The sequence below is a fragment of the Heterodontus francisci genome, chromosome 4 (assembly GCF_036365525.1).
Source record: "Heterodontus francisci isolate sHetFra1 chromosome 4, sHetFra1.hap1, whole genome shotgun sequence".
In the NCBI taxonomy this organism is placed as follows: Eukaryota; Metazoa; Chordata; class Chondrichthyes; order Heterodontiformes; family Heterodontidae; genus Heterodontus; species Heterodontus francisci.
In genome coordinates, this window is record NC_090374.1 from 91853609 (window position 1) to 91873157 (window position 19549).

The 19549-nt window shown below is 43.4% G+C and overlaps 1 protein-coding gene across 3 annotated transcripts in view; it reads right to left on the reverse strand.

Annotated features, from left to right (window-relative positions):
- Nucleotides 1-8357: 8357 nt before the first annotated feature.
- Nucleotides 8358-19549, reverse strand: part of pggt1b (protein geranylgeranyltransferase type I, beta subunit) — a 101192-nt gene continuing 90000 nt past the window's right edge. For all 3 annotated transcript variants that reach the window (XM_068029862.1, XM_068029864.1, XM_068029863.1), the window contains 4 exons: nt 15212-15257; nt 13028-13212; nt 10227-10335; nt 8358-8853 (listed from right to left, as the gene is read on the reverse strand). In XM_068029862.1, the coding sequence (XP_067885963.1) occupies nt 8672-8853; nt 10227-10335; nt 13028-13212; nt 15212-15257 (522 nt within the window). In that variant the 3' untranslated portion in view covers nt 8358-8671. The remainder of the gene's footprint in view (nt 8854-10226; nt 10336-13027; nt 13213-15211; nt 15258-19549) is intronic.

The following is a 19549-nucleotide window of genomic DNA, read 5'->3' on the forward strand; positions in this document are numbered from 1 at the left end:
ACATCCCCAATCTTTGAGCCACACATTTAACTCTTATTTACCCTACCAATCTGCTCGTGGTTCAGGTAATAATCCAGTGAGTATTACATTTGACGTTCTGCTTTGTAATTTAGCTGAGCTGCTTGTACTTTCTAGGCAGAACCTCTTTCCTTGTCTTACCGATGTCATTAGTCCCTATGTGGATCCCCCTCCCACTACAAGTTCCTCTCCAGCCCACATCAGATGTCCCTAATCCTGGCACCGGGCAGGCAACACAGCTTCATGGACCCTCGCTCTCGACGGCAGAGAACGGTGTCTATCCCCCTGACTATAGTGTCCCCTACTACCACTGCATTCCTATTAACTCCACCGCCACCTCCCCCCTCACCCCCCAACAATTGAATGGCTTCCTGTATGACGGTGCCATGGTCGGTTCGTTCATCCACCCTGCAGCCCCTGCCTTTGTCCATACAGGCTGAAAAACCTCGAACCCGTTGGACAATTGCAAGAGCTGAGGCTACTGCTTTTGAACCTCTATCTGCCTCACTCACAGTCACACCCTCCTGTCCCTGACCATGGACCAAATCAGGTAACCCTATTCTATGGGGCATGATCGCCTCCTGGAACAAAGTGTTTAGGTAACTTTCCCCCTTCCTGGTGTGTCTGTGTCTGCAGCTCGGCATCCAGCACAATGACTTTGAGCTGAAGTTCTGCTGGCTGTGGACACTTAATGCAGATGTGTTTGCTTAATAAATGTTTTACTTACTCATCTTGAAATTCCCTAATTAACCTGCCTTATTTAAATAAAAGGCACAGCCTTTGTGAGCCTAACATACAAGCTTAGTGAGTAACCAAAGAAATGGCTTTTAGTCATACCTTGCACCCCCCCCCCCCCCCCCACCCCAGCAACTAAGCAATTGTTAAAGCACTGGTTAAACAAGATGCAGTTGAGCTGGGCACTCAAATGAGCAACTGGAAGGTAGACTCAAAGGCATACACCACAACTAATAGAATTCTTCCTGTAGAAGCAATGAGTTTTAAAGATAGTAACTGTCAGGTTAATAAGAGGCTTTATGTTTGAAATTTCCAGTTTTTCTAATCTCCTAGCACAATTTCAGCAGAACCTCTGGAAAAACGATGTAGATGGGTTAAAATGGCCATTCCTCCAAGGATTCCACCAAAGTTGCAGTGGGAGACTAGGAGAATCTGACAGAAATTCTCTCCCTCGGTATTTAGAGTTAAGCAGTGAGCTTCTATGTGTTTGACATCTCTACCTCCTGACTTCAGCCCAGCCACACAAAATCTCTAGATTCCATCCACACGAGTGGCCACTATGTTATACCAAACTAGACTATTTGCAACCTGCTCAACCCTGAACATACGAATTCAGAGCAGGAGTAGGCTGCTTGGCCCCTTGAGCCTGCTCTGCCATTCAACAAGATCATGACTGATCTAATTGTAACCTCAACTCCACATTCTCACTTACCCCCAATAAACCTTTCATCCCCTTGCTTATCAAAAATCTATCTACCTCTGCCTTAAAAATATTCAAAGACTCTGCTTCCAACACTTTTGAGGAAGTGTTCCAAAGACGACCCTCAGAGGAAAATGTTCTCATCTGTGTCTTAAATGGGCGACCCCTTATTTCTTAAACAGTGACCCCTAGTTCTAGATTCTCCCACAAGGGGAAACATCCTTTCCACATCCATCCTGTCAAGACCCCTCAGGATCTTATATGTTTTAATTAAGTTGCCTCTTACTCTTCTAAATGCCAGCAGATACAAGTCCAGCCTGTCCAACCTTCCCTCATAAGACAACCCACCCATTCCAGGTATTATTCTAGTAAACGTTCTCGGAACTGCTTCCAATACATTTACATCCTTCTTTAAATAAAGAGACCAATACTGTGCACAGTACTCCAGATGTGGTCTCACCAATGCCCTGTATAACTGAAACATAACCTCCCTACTTTTGTATTCAATTCCCCTTGCAATAAATAACATTCTATTAGCTTTCCTAATTACTTGCTGTACCTGCATACTAACCTTTTGCGATTCATGCACTAGGGCACCCAAATCCCTCTGTATTTCAAAGCTCTGCAATCTCTCACCATTTAGATAATATGCGTCTTTTTTATTCTTCCTGCCAAAATGGACAATTTCACATTTTCCCACATGATACTCCATTTGCCATCTGAACTTAGTATTAGGTATGAAGCTGTCACAAGATAGCTTACTTCAAATTCCCCACTATTTCTCGTGTCATGCTCAGGAGTCGTGATGAAATAAACAATGAACTGGAGGAATTATGACAATAAAAGTCAACTTTTTAATGGAACCGTAAGAAAATGGGCACATCTGTCTCAGACAAAATGGAATAGTGATCAGGTGACCCCTCCTGCACTGGCAAACAAGTCTGTCTGCAAAGACAAAACTCATTAACTGCGTCTGAATTAGCTCTGGGGAAAACCGATTGAAACTGAAAGCAGCCCATAAAATGTTGATGACTCCTACCTACAGGAATGGAATGAACAAAGATGCTGTAAGACTTAGCCAAAATGCAGATGAATGGGTGTGAAGTAGCACCATTGTAACAGAATGGTCCCCATCCAGATACCAAGATAGCAATGGTTTCCATATCCTGGACCATTGTGGTCACACCAGGGGAGAGGGTCCTGTGTCACCTAACAGACTCAAAGGTGATGGATTTTTACCTTAAAAAGGCAGCGTCTGTAGAGAGAGGGGAGAACAGGAAAAGATCACCGAAAGCCTGTTCTAACCAAAGGTTGCAAGATCAGTCCAGCACAAGGAAGAAGCTCTGCTACTGATGCTATAGTTCAAGGTGCTGCAGCAGAGAACTTAAAAAGTAACCACTGTCTCCGAACTGAAGTTTTAACCACAGAAGTCTACAACAGCTCAGCAAGTTCACAACTATAAACATCCAGGCCTGAACCTTTGAAAAGAGTTTCCTCCCAAGAAGATACAACAGGTTTTGTATGAACCACAAACTCTTACACCACTTTGGACTTTTAACTGCATCCTATCCTTTTCCCCCTATACCTATATATTCTTGTGTATGCATGTACGTGAAGGTTCCAAACAATTCGGGTTTTGCTGTTTAAATAAAGAGTTAACTTTTTTTTAAAAATCTACGAGAAATCCTGTCATTTGTTTTAGGGTCAATAAACATTCAGGGACGAACACACCATTTTTTAACAACACTACTGTGGTCAATTGGAAGGCAAGAAGTGGAAGTTAACCACACTACTCACCACCTAATACTTGCTTCTGCACTTACAACAACCCATCTGCCACTGAAACTGTTACACATGCCTATCATTCCATTTGCCATAAAACTGATGTCCAACGGCTGTATGTACCCTGTCCTTTATGAAGTCCCGCTTGCTCATCATCTCAGTGACCCACATTGCCTCTCTACTCCCAATGTCTAGAGTTTAAAATCCTTGCCCTGATCTTTAAATACCTCTATGGTCTTGCATCACCACATCTCTGCAATCTCCTCCAGCCTCACGAAACCCCTACAATCTCTGCTCCTGACTCTGGCCCCTTTCCTCACAGACGTTAAACTAATTCCCAACTATGTTTCTTGACCCTTTTAGAAAAAAAAGGTTATGTCAGTCATTTACCAATCATCAGATCTCTATCCATTTTAACAAATATCAGTTAAAGCATCACTAAATTCAGTCCCAGCTCTGAAGATTCATGGTTACAAACTGTTTGGGCACGATACGTCTGGAGCATCAAAACTATTTATAACCATAATGGAAGTTTTTCTCCAACTGCTATTTGTAGTCAAATTAGAAACACATTGTTTATAAACAAACTACAAATACTGCAGAGGAAATCTTGCCTCCATAATCATGTTACTTGCATAATGTTAAGCTTCTCTTCTGGTAGTCCTGGAATTCTAGTTAGTTGTTTTTTTCTGGATGAAGACAGATGCAACAAAACTACTAAACACCTATTTCTTGGCCCAAGCTTACAGCTTACCAGATTCACTTGTAAATGAATCCTATATTGTGGTATTTGTTTGCAATAGGATATATATTTGAAAAACCACTTTGGATACCCAGATACTTTCAGCAATTTTACATTCCATGGTTCTCAATACTTTTTCACCTGCTATCGCTCTTTAAAATTTACCCAGTCCTCCAGTATACTAGATTTCTAGCACAATTTCAAAGCCGTGTGTTTATCCCTACTTAAATCATACGTGTTGTACATTAATTTTTATTGTAATCACTTTCTTTCATTACCATAAATATTTCTATTGTAGATTTCTCAAATGTGTTTCAGTTTTTTTAAAACTCCAAAGTCCAACATTTCTGTGTCACAGTCATTTTTTCATACCTTCATGGTTATTGACGTCTAGACAAAAAACACTCCAATATTTCTACCTTATTTAACATGCTTGCATCACTATAAAGATTAGATCTGGATCAGTCACAGATATATGGGGGTATTTGTGCACAGATTTTTGAAGATTGTAGGACAGCTTAACAAAGTAGTTAAAATATATGGAATTCCAGGCTTTATAAATAGAGGCATAGAGTACAAAAGTGAGTGAAGCTAAACCTTTATAAAACATTAGTTCAGCCAAAGCTGGTGTATTATGTCCAATGCTGGACACCATACTTTCGAGGACATAAAGACTTTAGTGAAGGTACAGGAGAGGTTTTATTACAATGGTTCCAGGGATGAGTTAGTTACATGGACAGACTGGAGAAGCTGGGGTTGTTCTCCTTACAGCAGAGACGACCATGAGGAGATTTGATAGGTGTTTATTTACTCTATCTAAAACCTTCATGTTTCCAATGGCTGAAGGGCTGATAACCAGAGGGCACAGATTTAAGGCGATGGCATACGAACCTGAGGTGACAGGAGGAAAAACATTTTTACTCAATGAGTGAGTAGTTAAGATTTAAAGGTATTAATAACTATTTCACAATTCTATAACTTGAAATGCACTGCCTGAGGTGTGGTGAATACAGATTCAATATGAGTCTTCAAAAGGGAACTGGATAAATATTTAAGCAGAAAAAATTTGCAGGGATATAGGAATATAGGTGGAGCAGTAGGCCATTCAGCCCATCGCACCTGATCCACCATTTAATTAGATCATGGCTGATCATCTAACTCAATGCCACTTTTCCACACTATCCACATATCCCTTGATGTTATTAGCATCCAAATATCTATTCCTGTCTTGCTCATGCTCAATTTTTAAGTTTACAGATTGGACACATCAGATTGGCAAAGGCAGCCTGGAAGATGAGTTCATAGAGTGCATTCAGGACAATTTCTTAAAGCAGTACATTCGAATGTCAACCACGGAGCAAGCTATTTTTGACCTGGTAATGTGCAAAGAGACAGGATAGGATAGGACCTCATAGTAAAGGAGTTTCGAGGCAACAGTGATCATAACATGATAGAATTTCACATTCAGTTTCAGGGCGAGAAGTGGGCCTAAGACTAGTGTCTTAACTTAAATAAAGGCAATTACAAGGGAATGAGGACAGAGTTGGCTAAAATGAACTGGGACAATGGACTAAAAGGTAGGACAGTAGAGAAGCAGTGGCAGATATTTAAGGAGATATTTCACAACTGTCAAAGATATATTCTATTGAGAAATACTGAAGAATGCACCATCTGTGGCTAACTAAGGAAGTTAAGGATAGTATCAAACTGAAAGAAAAAGTGTACAATACTGCAAGATTAGTGGTAGGTCAGAAGATTGGACAGATTTTAGGAACTAAGAGTAACTTAAAAAAGAGGGCATATGATAGAAAGCTAGCTATAAACATAAAAAGATAGTAAAAGTTGCTACAAGTATTTAAAAAAGAGTAACTAAAGTCAGCACTGGTCCCTTAGAGGGTGAGACTGGGGAATAAATAATGGGAAACAAGGAAATGGAGGAAGCATTGTAGAAGATACAAAAAACATTCCAAGAACACTTGAAAATCAAGAGGTAAAAGGGAGGGAGGAACTTAAAACAATCACAATTACTAGGAAAAAGGTACTGGGAAAACTATTAAAGACTGGCATGTCCCCTGTACCTGATGGCTTGCATCCTAGGGTCTTAAAAGAAATGGCTGCAGAGATGCATTGCTTGGGATCTTCCAAAATTCCCTAGATTCTGGCAAGGTCCCAGTGGCTTGGAAAATCACCTCTATTAAAGAAATGAGGGAGCCAAAAAGCAGGAACCTTTCAGCCAGTTAGCCCAACATCTGTCATAGCGAAAATGCTAGAATCTATTAAGGAGGTAATAGCAGGACACCTAGAAAATCATAATACATGCCAACATGGTTTTGTGAAAGGGAAATCATGTTTGACTAATTTATTAGAGTTCTTTGAGGAAGTAACAAGCAAGGTGGATAAAGGGGAATCTGTAGATGTGGCGTACTTGGATTTCCAAAAGGCATTTGAAAAGGTGCCACATCAAAGGTTACGACACAAAATAAGAGCTCATAGTGTAGGGGTAACATATTAGCATGAATAGATGATTGGTTAGCCAATAGGCAGCAGAGTAGGGTTAAATGGGTCATTTTCAGGTTGGCATGTTGTTACTACTGGACTGCCAGAGGGATCAGTCTTGGGGCCTCAACTATTTACAATCTATATAAATGACTTGAATGAAGGGACCAAACGTATGGTAAATAAATTTGCTGATGACACCAAGATAGGTGGGAAGTAAGCTGTCAAGAGGACAGAGAGTCTCTACAAAGGGATTTAGATCGGTTAAGTGAGTGGACATAAATTTGGCAGATGGAGTATAATGTGGGAAAATGTAAACTAAACCACTTTTGCAGGAAGCATAGAAAAGCAGATTATTTGATTGGAGAGAGACTGCAGAACTCTACGGTACAGAGGGAGCTGGGTGTCCTGGTAAATGAATCACAAAAAGTTGGTATGCAGGTACAGCAAGTGATTAGGAAGGTAAATGGAACGTTTGTGTTGATTTCCCCTGGCAATCAAGTATAGAAGATGAGAAGTGTTGCATCTGTTGTACAGGGCCTTAGTTAGACCGCATCTGGAGTACTGTGTACAGTTTTGGTCTCCTTACTTAAGAAAGGATATAATTGTGTTAGCAGTTCAGAGAAGATTCACTCGACTGATTCCTGGGAATGAAGGGGCTGTGTTATGAGGAAAGGTTGAGCAGGTTGGGCCTACACCCATTGGAGTTTAGAAGAATGAGAGATGATCTTATTGAAATATATAAGAAAATGAGAGGACTTAACAGGGTGGATGCTGAGAGGACGTTTCCTCTTGTGGGGGAGTCAAGAACTAGGGGACACAGTTTAAAAACTAGGAGTCTCCATTTAAGACTGAGATGAGAATTTTTTTTCTCTGTCTGTGAAATTCTCTTCCCCAAAGAGCAGTGGAGGCTGGGTCACTGAATATATTCAAAGCTGAGTTAGACAGAGTTTTGATTGACAAGGGAATCAAGGGTTATGGGGGGCCAGACAGGAAAGTGGAGTTGAGGCCACAACTAGATCCGCTATGATCTTATCGAATGGGAAAGAAGCGGGAGTGGGTCTAATTGGATTACTCGTCAATGGCCTTCTTCTGTGCTGTACTATTCTATGCTTCTATAACTATATGGAAAAGGTGATCGTTTCCTGTGCCATTTTCATATATTCAAGATTCAATGTTGTACAAGTGGAAGTCTTTGTGTGGAATGCATGATATAGTTATTCTCCTTCACACCCCCCCCCCCGCAAAAAAATTCTGCATTCACAGAAAGCTCCTAAATACATATTTGCACTTAAATTAAAATTTCAACATTGTAATTACAAACGTTTGAAGTGGAGCCTCCATATAACAAAACAACGCATTCCTTTTATTGTGAATCAAGCAGTCAAAAGTATCCATTTTGCAACTGAACCAGCCACTGCGCCCAATATAGAACTAGCATCTTTAACAAACCATAAACAAAAGAAACAAAAGCTGGAAATTTCCTGAGCGGATTCTGCTCTGCCAATATAACTTTGCTGAAAGTGCAGCAGAAATCCCATTTGCACACCCAAATGGGGGTTCAGTGGAGTTATAAGACCATATCTGAGGAAAACCCAGGTATTTAAATGTGTTATTTGTAACTCAACAGGTGAATCAGAAGTTGGGTTCACTTGCCTCAAATCAGAATGACAAACTGACGCACTGTAGCATGCCTTCAATGTAGCTCATGCAAATTTACTGACTCCTTTCAGTATAAAACCAAAAATTCAATCAAACTGACTTTAATTCTGTAAAAATAGCTTTAGAACTTAAAAAAATATATTTTTAAAAACCTGAAAAGTTCACAGTGATTTAAAACAAAGACCAGAAAAATCAACAGCGCTTTGTGAGAAAACAAAAGGGTCAGGCAGCAAGATGCGTTTTTATTTATTAAATGCTCAAAATTGATTAGAAAATTAGTATAAATGATTTCCTACAGAATATAGACAAACCTCTATCCACTCAAAACACACATTCAAAGCATTATCAGAATTCAGAGCAAACAGCAATTGGTCTATTAACTGACCAATGACAATTCTTTAAAATGAACATTCTGTACGGCTGTCTTTTTAATATGCTTTCCCAGTATTCGGCAAGACCTTTTCCTAATGACATGGCTTTTTCCTTGGGCTAGAATATTTGACCTAGTTTCAGTTTTATTTTTGCTACCACTTTTGTCATGTGTAGTCAGGCACAGATTCTGAGTGCTGGTCCAGACCCTGAGTCTCTGCTGTCTGGTGCAGGTGCTGAAGATGTTGAAAAGCCCTTATGCTCATATTCAATGCCGGATGCACTTTGCAAACACCAGATTCTCCAATTAAGGAAAGACCACAGACCCCAAAGTACGCATGCAAAGCATCTGAAACAGACAAGAGTCAGAATTAGAAGCATGTTTGAAGACAAATAGAAGACAGGATTTAAAACTAGATGAAACCCTCTTTAATCTAATAACTGTGCTAATCACATTTGGTTGCCTTGGCAAGATAATTATCTCCTAATTTTACCTGTTCCTTTCCTAAAGGTGCCAACTAAAATATATGGCAGCACCAAATCCAAACAGCCTTGCCAAAGCTGAACAGAAGACCTCAGGCATGCAGCAGCCAACTGTGATCATCCTACTCCCACTTCTGCCGAGATCAGTTAACTTAGCACAGAGCCAAGAGGGATCAGGGAATCTTACAGGTATTACTGCATACAGTTGCTGAGTCATTAAGCGAGTTATCTATTTTATTAAACTTGGAGGTATTTGGATGATAGCGTAAACATCAAGGAGGAAACTGGAATACCCAAATTTGTTCAGCCCGGTTATATATTACAGCTTACGTACTTATATGCCACTTGTTCACTTCCAAGTAATACAAAAGATACGTTGGCCACTAGAATGCAGATGTCCCTAACAATTTTTTCATTACATGCCAGAGGAGGGAGGGGATAAAGGCGCATCAGGAAACTGCTTAAATACATCAGTGAAATTACACACATGGCAGAGGTTACATAATTGCATGCACTTCAATAAAGTGATAAAAAGAAAATGTGCAAATGTTGAAAATCTGTAACAAGTGAGTCAATATGTAAAATTTAAATCAGAATGAGCTATAATGAAAGGTCCCCTATCAAACATTAACCTTAATTCTCTTTCAGATGTTGATGAATCTGTCTTTTATTTCCTGCATTTTCATTTGTATTTTATTGCCCAATTCAGAAGACAACAGCCTTGCATTTATATAGCATTCACGACCACTGGATATTTCAAAGCACTTTACAGCCAATGAAGTAATTTTAGAAGTGCAGTCACTGTTGTAATGCAGGAATATCTCCTGTATATGAAAAGATTAAATATCGCCACACAAAAAATTAAATCTGGCCGATTGCTTAGTCAAAGTGAAATAACACATGGAGCTGACAAAATCCTGTGAAAAATGACAAGCCTTGGCTGCTGAATTTCATGATCTAAATGCAACTCTGTTGTGCAACAATTGCTATACACAAGAAAATGGTGGTCACATTGAGATATTGGAAGTTGAGGAATACATAGTTGAAAGCAATTTCATTGTAACACATAATTACATGATTAGTCAAAGTGAATTTGCTTAATTGTACTCATACTAGGTAACAACCAGTTTAGGAGTTATATTTTAAACCAAACTGATACCAAAAACTAGAAATTTTTGATTTCCATAAAACTTATCCAAATTCAGTTTTCTAAATCACAAAAAAACAATTCAGTCTTACCTGGGTGACTATCTGGCCACTTTGCAAATCCTCCAACAATGCGATCCTGGGTCGACAAAATGTAATTTCTGTTTTTCTCAAAATTAGTGTACTGGAAAATCTGTAAAAGCTACAAAAGTATTCAAAAAGTTGCACTGATTTTTTTTCTAACAATTTCCTATGAACTATTAAACATTTTGCATAGGGGTCAATAAAACCTGAGTTATTGCTCTAGTTACATTGAGAGTTATAAGAGTCAGAGTTATATAGCACAGAAACAGACCCTTCGGCCCATCATGTCTGTGCCGGCCATCAAGCACTTAACTATTTTAATCCCATTTTCCAGCACTTGGCCCGTAGCCTTGTATGCTATGGCATTTCAAGTGCTCATCTAAATACTTCTTAAATGTTGTCAGGGTTCCTGCCTCTACCACCTTTCAGGCAGTGCGTTCTAAATTCCAACCACCCTCTGGGGAAAAAGTTTTTCCTCAAATCCCCTCTAAACCTCCTACCACTTATCTTAAATCTATGCCCCAATATCACTTAAGGGCTGTCTCTAAAAATTTTGAAAGCAAAAATAAACTTCATTTATATAGCACTTTTTTCATGATTCAAAAGGTGTAAAACATTTCACATACAATTACTTTCTTTGAAGTGCAGCCAATGTTACGTGGGTGAATACATCAGCCAGTTTGCACACAGCAAATAGCAATGAGATTAATAACTAATTCATCTATTTTTAACATTTGGGGGAAGAATCTCGAGCAAATCCCAGCCTTTTTCAAATAGTACTTAAACAATTCAATGTCACTCTGAACATTGCACCTCTGATAACTCAGCACTCCTTCAGTACACTGACGGGCCAGCCTAGATTGTGTGTAGGGCTTGAACCCCCGTCCTCTGGCACCGAGGGCCAGAGAAGGGTCTCACCAAGCTAAGGTGCATTGGTCAATTATGGCTCCACCATATTCTTTTTAGTGAGCTTTACTAAGCTTTCTGCTGCCTCCAGTCAGTGAATGAAGTTAGAATTAAAATAATTTAAGACAGGTTGTACGGTCTGAGGGGATTCCTAACCTTTCACTTCAACCTCTTAGAGGACGAAAAATCTTAATTGTACATGCTGAGGCTTAGTAAAAGACTGGAATTCCTAAATGGTGGCATCAGTTTCTTTGGATCCTAGCACAAGCACACCAAAAGCATGGAACGCATTACTCAAAAGGAGGAAAGTCCAGGTTGAGTGCTTCATACTCAAAATACTCCCTACTCCCTATTTAATAAAGAGAAAATATTAGTCTCAAAGAAATTTAATTGATGCCATGGAGACCCTCAAATTGAGTTGTCCTCTGTGCTGGATTGCTTCAGTCACATCACCAAGAAGCATCACCACCATGCATTCTCAAGTGGTTCCAAGCACCAAGAAAAATTCTCCTGATGTTTTGAACAAAAATTGTTCCCCAATCCTCCTTTTCACTCTAAATAAACCTGAACTACTGATGGGTATTTCAGTAAAAATAGCATATTATTATAATGACAGTAATATTGGCATGTGTACCTATCTTTAGTATTTGTTATGGTTGAGATTGCTAAAATGCCCCTTCCTCTTCTCTATTAAAAACGTGTTTTGTTCAATTTAATCTTGTGATTCCACTGGTAGCAGGAAACAGTTAAACTTTGAGCTCAGGTTTACATCAGACTCTGATTAAATTATAGCATCTTACCCTGTATTTCCCCTCTGACAATTTTCAGCTGAAAATGATATTTTTTCAAATGAACCAATTATCACTTCATAAATTTGCAATTATTACATCACAATCACAAATAAAGGTTTGACCAGGTTTTAAATGAATTACACTATGAGCATTTCTCATTCCATTCCCAAACACAAGACTAAGATAGTAAATTCCATGGTTAAATTTTATATTAACACTCTTATGATGCTATTATATCTTTTAAAACACTAATTTAATCATGGCAAGTTTCTGATCCACCACATCAATACTTTAAAAGTTGTAGGACACATTATCTAACAGTGATTACACAGCAGCAGAGGCCTGGTCACCAGTAGCCTATATGCCTGCTCTCATACAAACAAAATGTGTAGTTCAAAGAGGTTTTAACTGGGGAAAGAGCAAGATGAATATTCTACTGAAAATGAAAACATGGTACACAAAAATACAAATTTACAGAATGATAAACATTGTTGAAACTGGGTGCTTTTACTTCAGAATCTATACCTGTATAAACTTCTTCCGAATTGTATTTGACTAGAAATTAAATACAATGCAACACTTTTCACGTGGAAATTGATGGTCACCCACCCCAAATTGCTCTGATGGCAGACAGGAGGCCCTGCAAGGCCAGAAAGAAAACTGGCCTCTTGCAGCAGTCTTCTGCTCCAAAAGGAAGAAGCTGGTCAAAGGGGAAGATAATTGAATTCTTGCAGGATAGATCACCTTTCGCAAGTAAATGTACAGGCCCTTTTTACAGGCCAGCTTTCAACTGGCTGAGCTTTGCTGAGAGCAGCAAGGACAAAATTTCCTGGGGAGGCTATCCCCCATACATAACTCCCCCTTGACTTAGGGCAGGTTCGCGGTGTTCAGATAGGCCAGTTCTGTTATAAAATGGTTGCAAGCAAGAATCAAGGCAGAATTGCCATGGAACTATTTTCCGACTCAAAATTCCAGATAAAAACTTCTAATCTACCCACTCTGTACCCTTGATCCAGGCTGGATTCACAGGAGTCTACTAATACAAAATAAGCAGAAACAGAAAATCCTACAGAAAATATTTCAGTACAAGCAAAATTCCAGGTTTTGAATTACCTTTAGGGTTGCACCAACCCAGAATGAATAGCATGTATCTACAGGTTTATTGGGTCGGCCATGGAAACCATTCTGTTGTCTCATTATACACCATCGTCTTATTCTATTTAGTTCCTTCTCGGAGAAGACCTCTTTCAGTTTCCCCATCAGACAGAGTGAGGCAATGGCACAAAATGTGGATCCACCTGTTAATAATCAACATGAGGTCACAGCATCACAGTAAGGTGTTGCTTATTTAAAAATGCTTAACAAAGGAAGACACCCGGATCATATTTGTGCAATTAATTATTACGGTCAGATGAAGTACAACTATTTATAAACTATCAGACATATTTTGGAGGGAAGAGAGAAGAGGCCAGAATGAGGGAAAAACATGAAATTTAATCTCAAGGATATGTTACAATTTGAACGCCTTCAACTTCACTAATTCCGTATGAACACAAATCCTGTGCAGAAACAAAGGCTTATTGTATATATTGAAAATAGAAGGTATCTAGAAGAATAATTGATTTGGTTCACATAAAATTGTCTGAGAAATCACCAAAGGGGGGAAAGAAATCTTAAATTAGCATAAATTTACATCGCGCCTATTTCTACTTCAATTTTAAGTCACAATTGTGCCCAAGTGACAGTACAAAGCTTTCACCAGCCACAGCAGATTCAAATTAATAAAAGCAAAATACTGCAGATGCCGGAAATCTGAGTAAAAACAAAAAAATGCTGGAAATACTCAGCAGGTCTGGCAGCATCTGTGGAGCGAGAAGCAGAGTTAACGTTTCAGGTCAGTGACTTTAATCAGATTAAATTTAATTTCAGTACTTTACGTATGAAGCATTTTGCAGCCTTTAAAATAGCCTGTTCATTATCATACAACCTCTATAAAATAATTGTTATAAAAAATGTAAATGCATTTTGTATGTAGATTTAGGGAATCCACTGAACCAAAATAAAATTTCTCCATTTGCAGCATTCTCTGAAAGAACTATCTTCTTGCAAGTTTACTCTGACAAAGTATTTGGTTCCACTAAGCCCAAAGGGTTTAAATAAAGAGAATCATGACCACCTTTGTGCTGGTTCAAACATAGTCCTCAAATATTCAATTTTGCACTTGTGTAGTAGGACAAAACATGAAAAGCAATTGTTCACTCTGTACTTCTGTCCAGCTTCATTTAGGTCATCACTAAGCTCTTTATCTGTTCTACTCTGAAACAAGCATGACTCAAACCAAATCTCCTCTCAACACCCTCTTTTTTTTTTTAACCTAACTTACCCATTACTCAGCCTGTATGAGAAATTCCAGGGAAATCAAGGGGTTGAGCCAACTTCCCTTCATTTGAAGGTAGAGATTACTAGTTCACAAAGCATTGTACTACATAAAAATAATCCTTAAAGCTCCACTGCTAACAGAGGTTTTCATAAAGTTTGGTACAGCAAGCCAGGTTGTGTTCAATACTGATGCATCATAAGGACATTATCAGCAGGTCATATGGAACAGGAAGTAGCAAAGAAAGTAGTGCTTATTAAATTTTGAAGGGCTTTGCTCACTTTGCCACATCCCTACAACACTTATCTAGCCATTGTAAATTATAACATGGTATTTAACCCACATGAATTGTTAAATATGCTCATTGTTATCATTTTAGCTTCATGGTGAAAGACAACACTTATAAATCGAGATTAAGGCGTTGAAAGGTCAGCAGTGTTGTTCAATGTGCCATCTAGAAGCAGATCTAGAGAAAGGTCTTTTGTAGCTTCAACCTTTCCCCAAATTCAATGCTTTTCATCAGATACAAGGCTCAGCCAATGATCCTTCCTGCCAACCATGCCAAGTCTGAAAATAGACAATGAGAGCATCTGGGGTCAATTTAGCCTCAGATATAGTGCTTTCTTTCCGGTACATAATTTTACTTAATGCATAATTCCAGACAGCACGAACACAGAAGTTACATGTGGAGAATTGAGGGCTCAAGAGCTACATTTTGTTGTTCTGTAGCATAGTGGATCAGTTTGCCAATGTAGCACACTAACGCAACTGCTTTCAAATCACGCCAATTACAACAATGATGGATGAAATATGTATAAATTCTATTTAATTTGATCGATGCTATGATTCTATGTTTAGCAACACAATAGGAAAACAAACATACTGATGAACAGTTTTTTGACCATAAAAATGATGCTTACCATGTGATTCCAGTCCAGCTCCCTGGGCAAGTCCACTGTCATATGACTGAGAAGAAAATACATATAAAAATATATTTCCCAAGTAAATAAACACAGTAACATGCATCTAATGAAGTTTTACAATCTTAGAATCTCAAAGCCAGCAATATTTTCAAAGTTGACACAGAGATGATTATGCCGATTTTCTATGTCTCAAATTGAAAATGTTGATTAAGTTTTCTCATCGGCTTGAGTATTGACTTCAACAATGTTTACTCTGTGGGAATGTCTGAGTGATCTGAGTAGTTTGTATGAATACATAACCTATGCTGCTAATTGGCTGCTTATAGACAAATAGAACCACCCCTCTCTCTGTATGCTTGCACCTCAGAGTTCAATCCCTGACTTACCTCTCATGTCCAGCCCCAGCAGCATTACTGGTTGGTATGCATCAGCACCCTATTTGGTTTCCAATGATCAGAGATTTAAACAACTTGAAGTGAGGCAGTGCATGCTTAATGATTGAGAGCTTGCGAGAGAAACAGGGAATTATTCCTTGCTCAGATGGGAAGCAGACAGACGAGAGAGAGAGCGAGCGAGGCAGAGAGAGAGAGAGAGAGAGAGAGCGAGCGAGGCAGAGAGAGAGAGAGAGAGAGAGAGAGAGAGAGAGAGAGAGCGCAAGCGAGGCAGAGAGAGAGAGAGAGAGAGCGAGCGAGGCAGAGAGAGAGAGAGAGAGAGAGAGAGAGAGAGAGAGAGAGAGAGAGAGAGCGAGCGAGGCAGAGAGAGAGAGAGAGAGAGAGAGAGAGAGCGCGAGCGAGGCAGAGAGAGAGAGAGAGAGAGCGAGCGAGGCAGAGAGAGAGAGAGAGAGAGAGAGAGAGAGAGCGAGGCAGAGAGAGAGCGAGCGAGAGAGAGCGAGTGAGGCAGAGAGAGAGAGAGCGAGCGAGGCAGAGAGAGAGAGAGAGAGAGCGAGCGAGGCAGAGAGAGAGAGAGAGAGAGAGAGCGAGCGAGGCAGAGAGAGAGAGAGAGAGAGAGAGAGAGCGAGCGAGGCAGAGAGAGAGAGAGAGAGAGAGAGAGAGCGAGCGAGGCAGAGAGAGAGAGAGAGAGAGCGAGCGAGGCAGAGAGAGAGAGAGAGAGAGAGAGAGAGCGAGCGAGGCAGAGAGAGAGAGCGAGCGAGGCAGAGAGAGAGAAAGAGAGAGCGAGCGAGGCAGAGAGAGAGAGCGAGCGAGGCAGAGAGAGAGAGAGAGAGAGAGCGAGCGAGGCAGAGAGAGAGAGAGAGAGCGAGCGAGGCAGAGAGAGAGAGAGCGAGCGAGGCAGAGAGAGAGCGAGCGAGGCAGAGAGAGAGAGAGAGAGAGAGCGAGCGAGGCAGAGAGAGAGAGAGAGAGCGAGCGAGGCAGAGAGAGAGAGAGCGAGCGAGGCAGAGAGAGAGAGAGAGAGCGAGCGAGGCAGAGAGAGAGAGAGAGAGCGAGCGAGGCAGAGCGAGCGAGCGAGCGAGGCAGAGAGCGAGCGAGCGAGCGAGGCAGAGCGCGAGCGAGCGAGCGAGGCAGAGAGCGAGCGAGCGAGCGAGGCAGAGAGCGAGCGAGCGAGCGAGGCAGAGAGCGAGCGAGCGAGCGAGGCAGAGAGCGAGCGAGCGAGCGAGGCAGAGAGCGAGCGAGCGAGCGAGGCAGAGAGCGAGCGAGCGAGCGAGGCAGAGAGCGAGCGAGCGAGCGAGGCAGAGAGCGAGCGAGCGAGCGAGGCAGAGAGCGAGCGAGCGAGCGAGGCAGAGAGCGAGCGAGCGAGCGAGGCAGAGAGAGAGCGAGCGAGCGAGGCAGAGAGAGAGCGAGCGAGCGAGGCAGAGAGAGAGCGAGCGAGCGAGGCAGAGAGAGAGCGAGCGAGCGAGGCAGAGAGAGAGCGAGCGAGCGAGGCAGAGAGAGAGCGAGCGAGCGAGGCAGAGAGAGAGCGAGCGAGCGAGGCAGAGAGAGAGCGAGCGAGCGAGGCAGAGAGAGAGCGAGCGAGCGAGGCAGAGAGAGAGCGAGCGAGCGAGGCAGAGAGAGAGCGAGCGAGCGAGGCAGAGAGAGAGCGAGCGAGCGAGGCAGAGAGAGAGCGAGCGAGCGAGGCAGAGAGAGAGCGAGCGAGCGAGGCAGAGAGAGCGAGCGAGGCAGAGAGAGCGAGCGAGGCAGAGAGAGCGAGCGAGCGAGGCAGAGAGAGAGCGAGGCAGAGAGAGAGAGAGAGAGAGCGAGGCAGAGAGAGAGAGAGAGCGAGGCAGAGAGAGAGAGAGAGCGAGGCAGAGAGAGAGAGAGAGCGAGGCAGAGAGAGAGAGAGAGCGAGGCAGAGAGAGAGAGAGAGCGAGGCAGAGAGAGAGAGAGAGCGAGGCAGAGAGAGAGAGAGAGCGAGGCAGAGAGAGAGAGAGAGCGAGGCAGAGAGAGAGAGAGCGAGGCAGAGAGAGAGAGAGAGCGAGGCAGAGAGAGAGAGAGAGCGAGGCAGAGAGAGAGAGAGAGCGAGGCAGAGAGAGAGAGAGAGCGAGGCAGAGAGAGAGAGAGAGCGAGGCAGAGAGAGAGAGAGAGCGAGGCAGAGAGAGAGAGAGAGAGAGAGCGAGGCAGAGAGAGAGAGAGAGCGAGCAAGGCAGAGAGAGAGAGAGAGAGAGAGAGAGAGAGAGCGAGCGAGGCAGAGAGAGAGAGCGAGCGAGCGAGGCAGAGAGAGAGAGAGCGAGCGAGCGAGGCAGAGAGAGAGAGAGAGAGAGAGAGCGCGAGCGAGGCAGAGAGAGAGAGAGAGAGAGAGCGAGCGAGGCAGAGAGAGCGAGCGAGCGAGGCAGAGAGAGAGAGCGAGCGAGGCAGAGAGAGAGAGCGAGCGAGGCAGAGAGAGAGAGCGAGCGAGGCAGAGAGAGAGAGAGAGAGAGAGAGAGAGAGAGAGAGAGAGCGCGAGGCAGAGAGAGAGAGAGAGAGAGAGAGAGCGCGAGGCAGAGAGAGAGAGAGAGAGCGCGAGGCAGAGAGAGAGAGCGAGCGAGCGAGGCAGAGAGAGAGCGAGAGCGAGCGAGGCAGAGAGAGAGAGAGAGCGAGCGAGGCAGAGAGAGAGAGAGAGCGAGCGAGGCAGAGAGAGAGAGAGAGCGAGCGAGGCAGAGAGAGAGAGAGAGCGAGCGAGGCAGAGAGAGAGAGAGAACGAGCGAGGCAGAGAGAGAGAGAGAGAGCGAGCGAGGCAGAGAGAGAGAGAGAGCGAGGCAGAGAGAGAGAGAGAGCGAGGCAGAGAGAGAGAGAGAGCGAGGCAGAGAGAGAGAGAGAGAGCGAGCGAGGCAGAGAGAGAGAGAGAGAGAGCGAGGCAGAGAGAGAGAGAGCGAGCGAGGCAGAGAGAGAGAGAGAGAGAGAGAGCGAGCGAGGCAGAGAGAGAGAGAGAGAGAGAGAGCGAGCGAGGCAGAGAGAGCGAGCGAGCGAGGCAGAGAGAGAGAGAGAGAGCGAGCGAAGGCAGAGAGAGAGAGAGAGAGAGAGAGAGAGAGAGAGAGAGCGCACGAGGCAGAGAGAGAGAGAGAGAGCCGCGCGAGGCAGAGAGAGAGAGAGGAGAGCGAGCGAGGCAGAGAGAGAGCGAGAGCGAGCGAGGCAGAGAGAGAGCGAGAGCGAGCGAGGCAGAGAGAGAGCGAGGGAGAGCGAGCGAGCAGAGAGAGAGCGAGAGCGAGCGAGGCAGAGAGAGAGCGAGAAGCGAGCGAGGCAGAGAGAGAGCGAGAGCGAGCGAGGCAGAGAGAGAGCGAGAGCGAGCGAGGCAGAGAGAGAGCGAGAGCGAGCGAGGCAGAGAGAGAGCGAGATGCGAGCGAGGCAGAGAGAGAGCGAGAGCGAGCGAGGCAGAGAGAGAGCGAGAGCGAGCGAGGCAGAGAGAGAGCGAGAGCGAGCGAGGCAGAGAGAGAGCGAGAGCGAGCGAGGCAGAGAGAGAGCGAGAGCGAGCGAGGCAGAGAGAGAGCAAGAGCGAGCGAGGCAGAGAGAGAGCAAGAGCGAGCGAGGCAGAGAGAGAGCGAGAGCGAGCGAGGCAGAGAGAGAGAGCGAGAGCGAGCGAGGCAGAGAGAGAGCGAGAGCGAGCGAGGCAGAGAGAGAGCGAGAGCGAGCGAGGCAGAGAGAGAGCGCGAGAGCGAGCGAGGCAGAGAGAGAGAGAGAGCGAGCGAGGCAGAGAGAGAGCGAGAGCGAGCGAGGCAGAGAGAGAGCGAGAGCGAGCGAGGCAGAGAGAGAGCGCGAGAGCGAGCGAGGCAGAGAGAGAGCGCGAGAGCGAGCGAGGCAGAGAGAGAGAGAGAGCGAAGCGAGACAGAGAGAGAGAGCGAGCGAGGCAGAGAGAGAGAGAGAGCGAAGGCAGAGAGAGAGAGAGAGCGAGCGAGGCAGAGAGAGAGAGAGCGAGCGAGGCAGAGAGAGA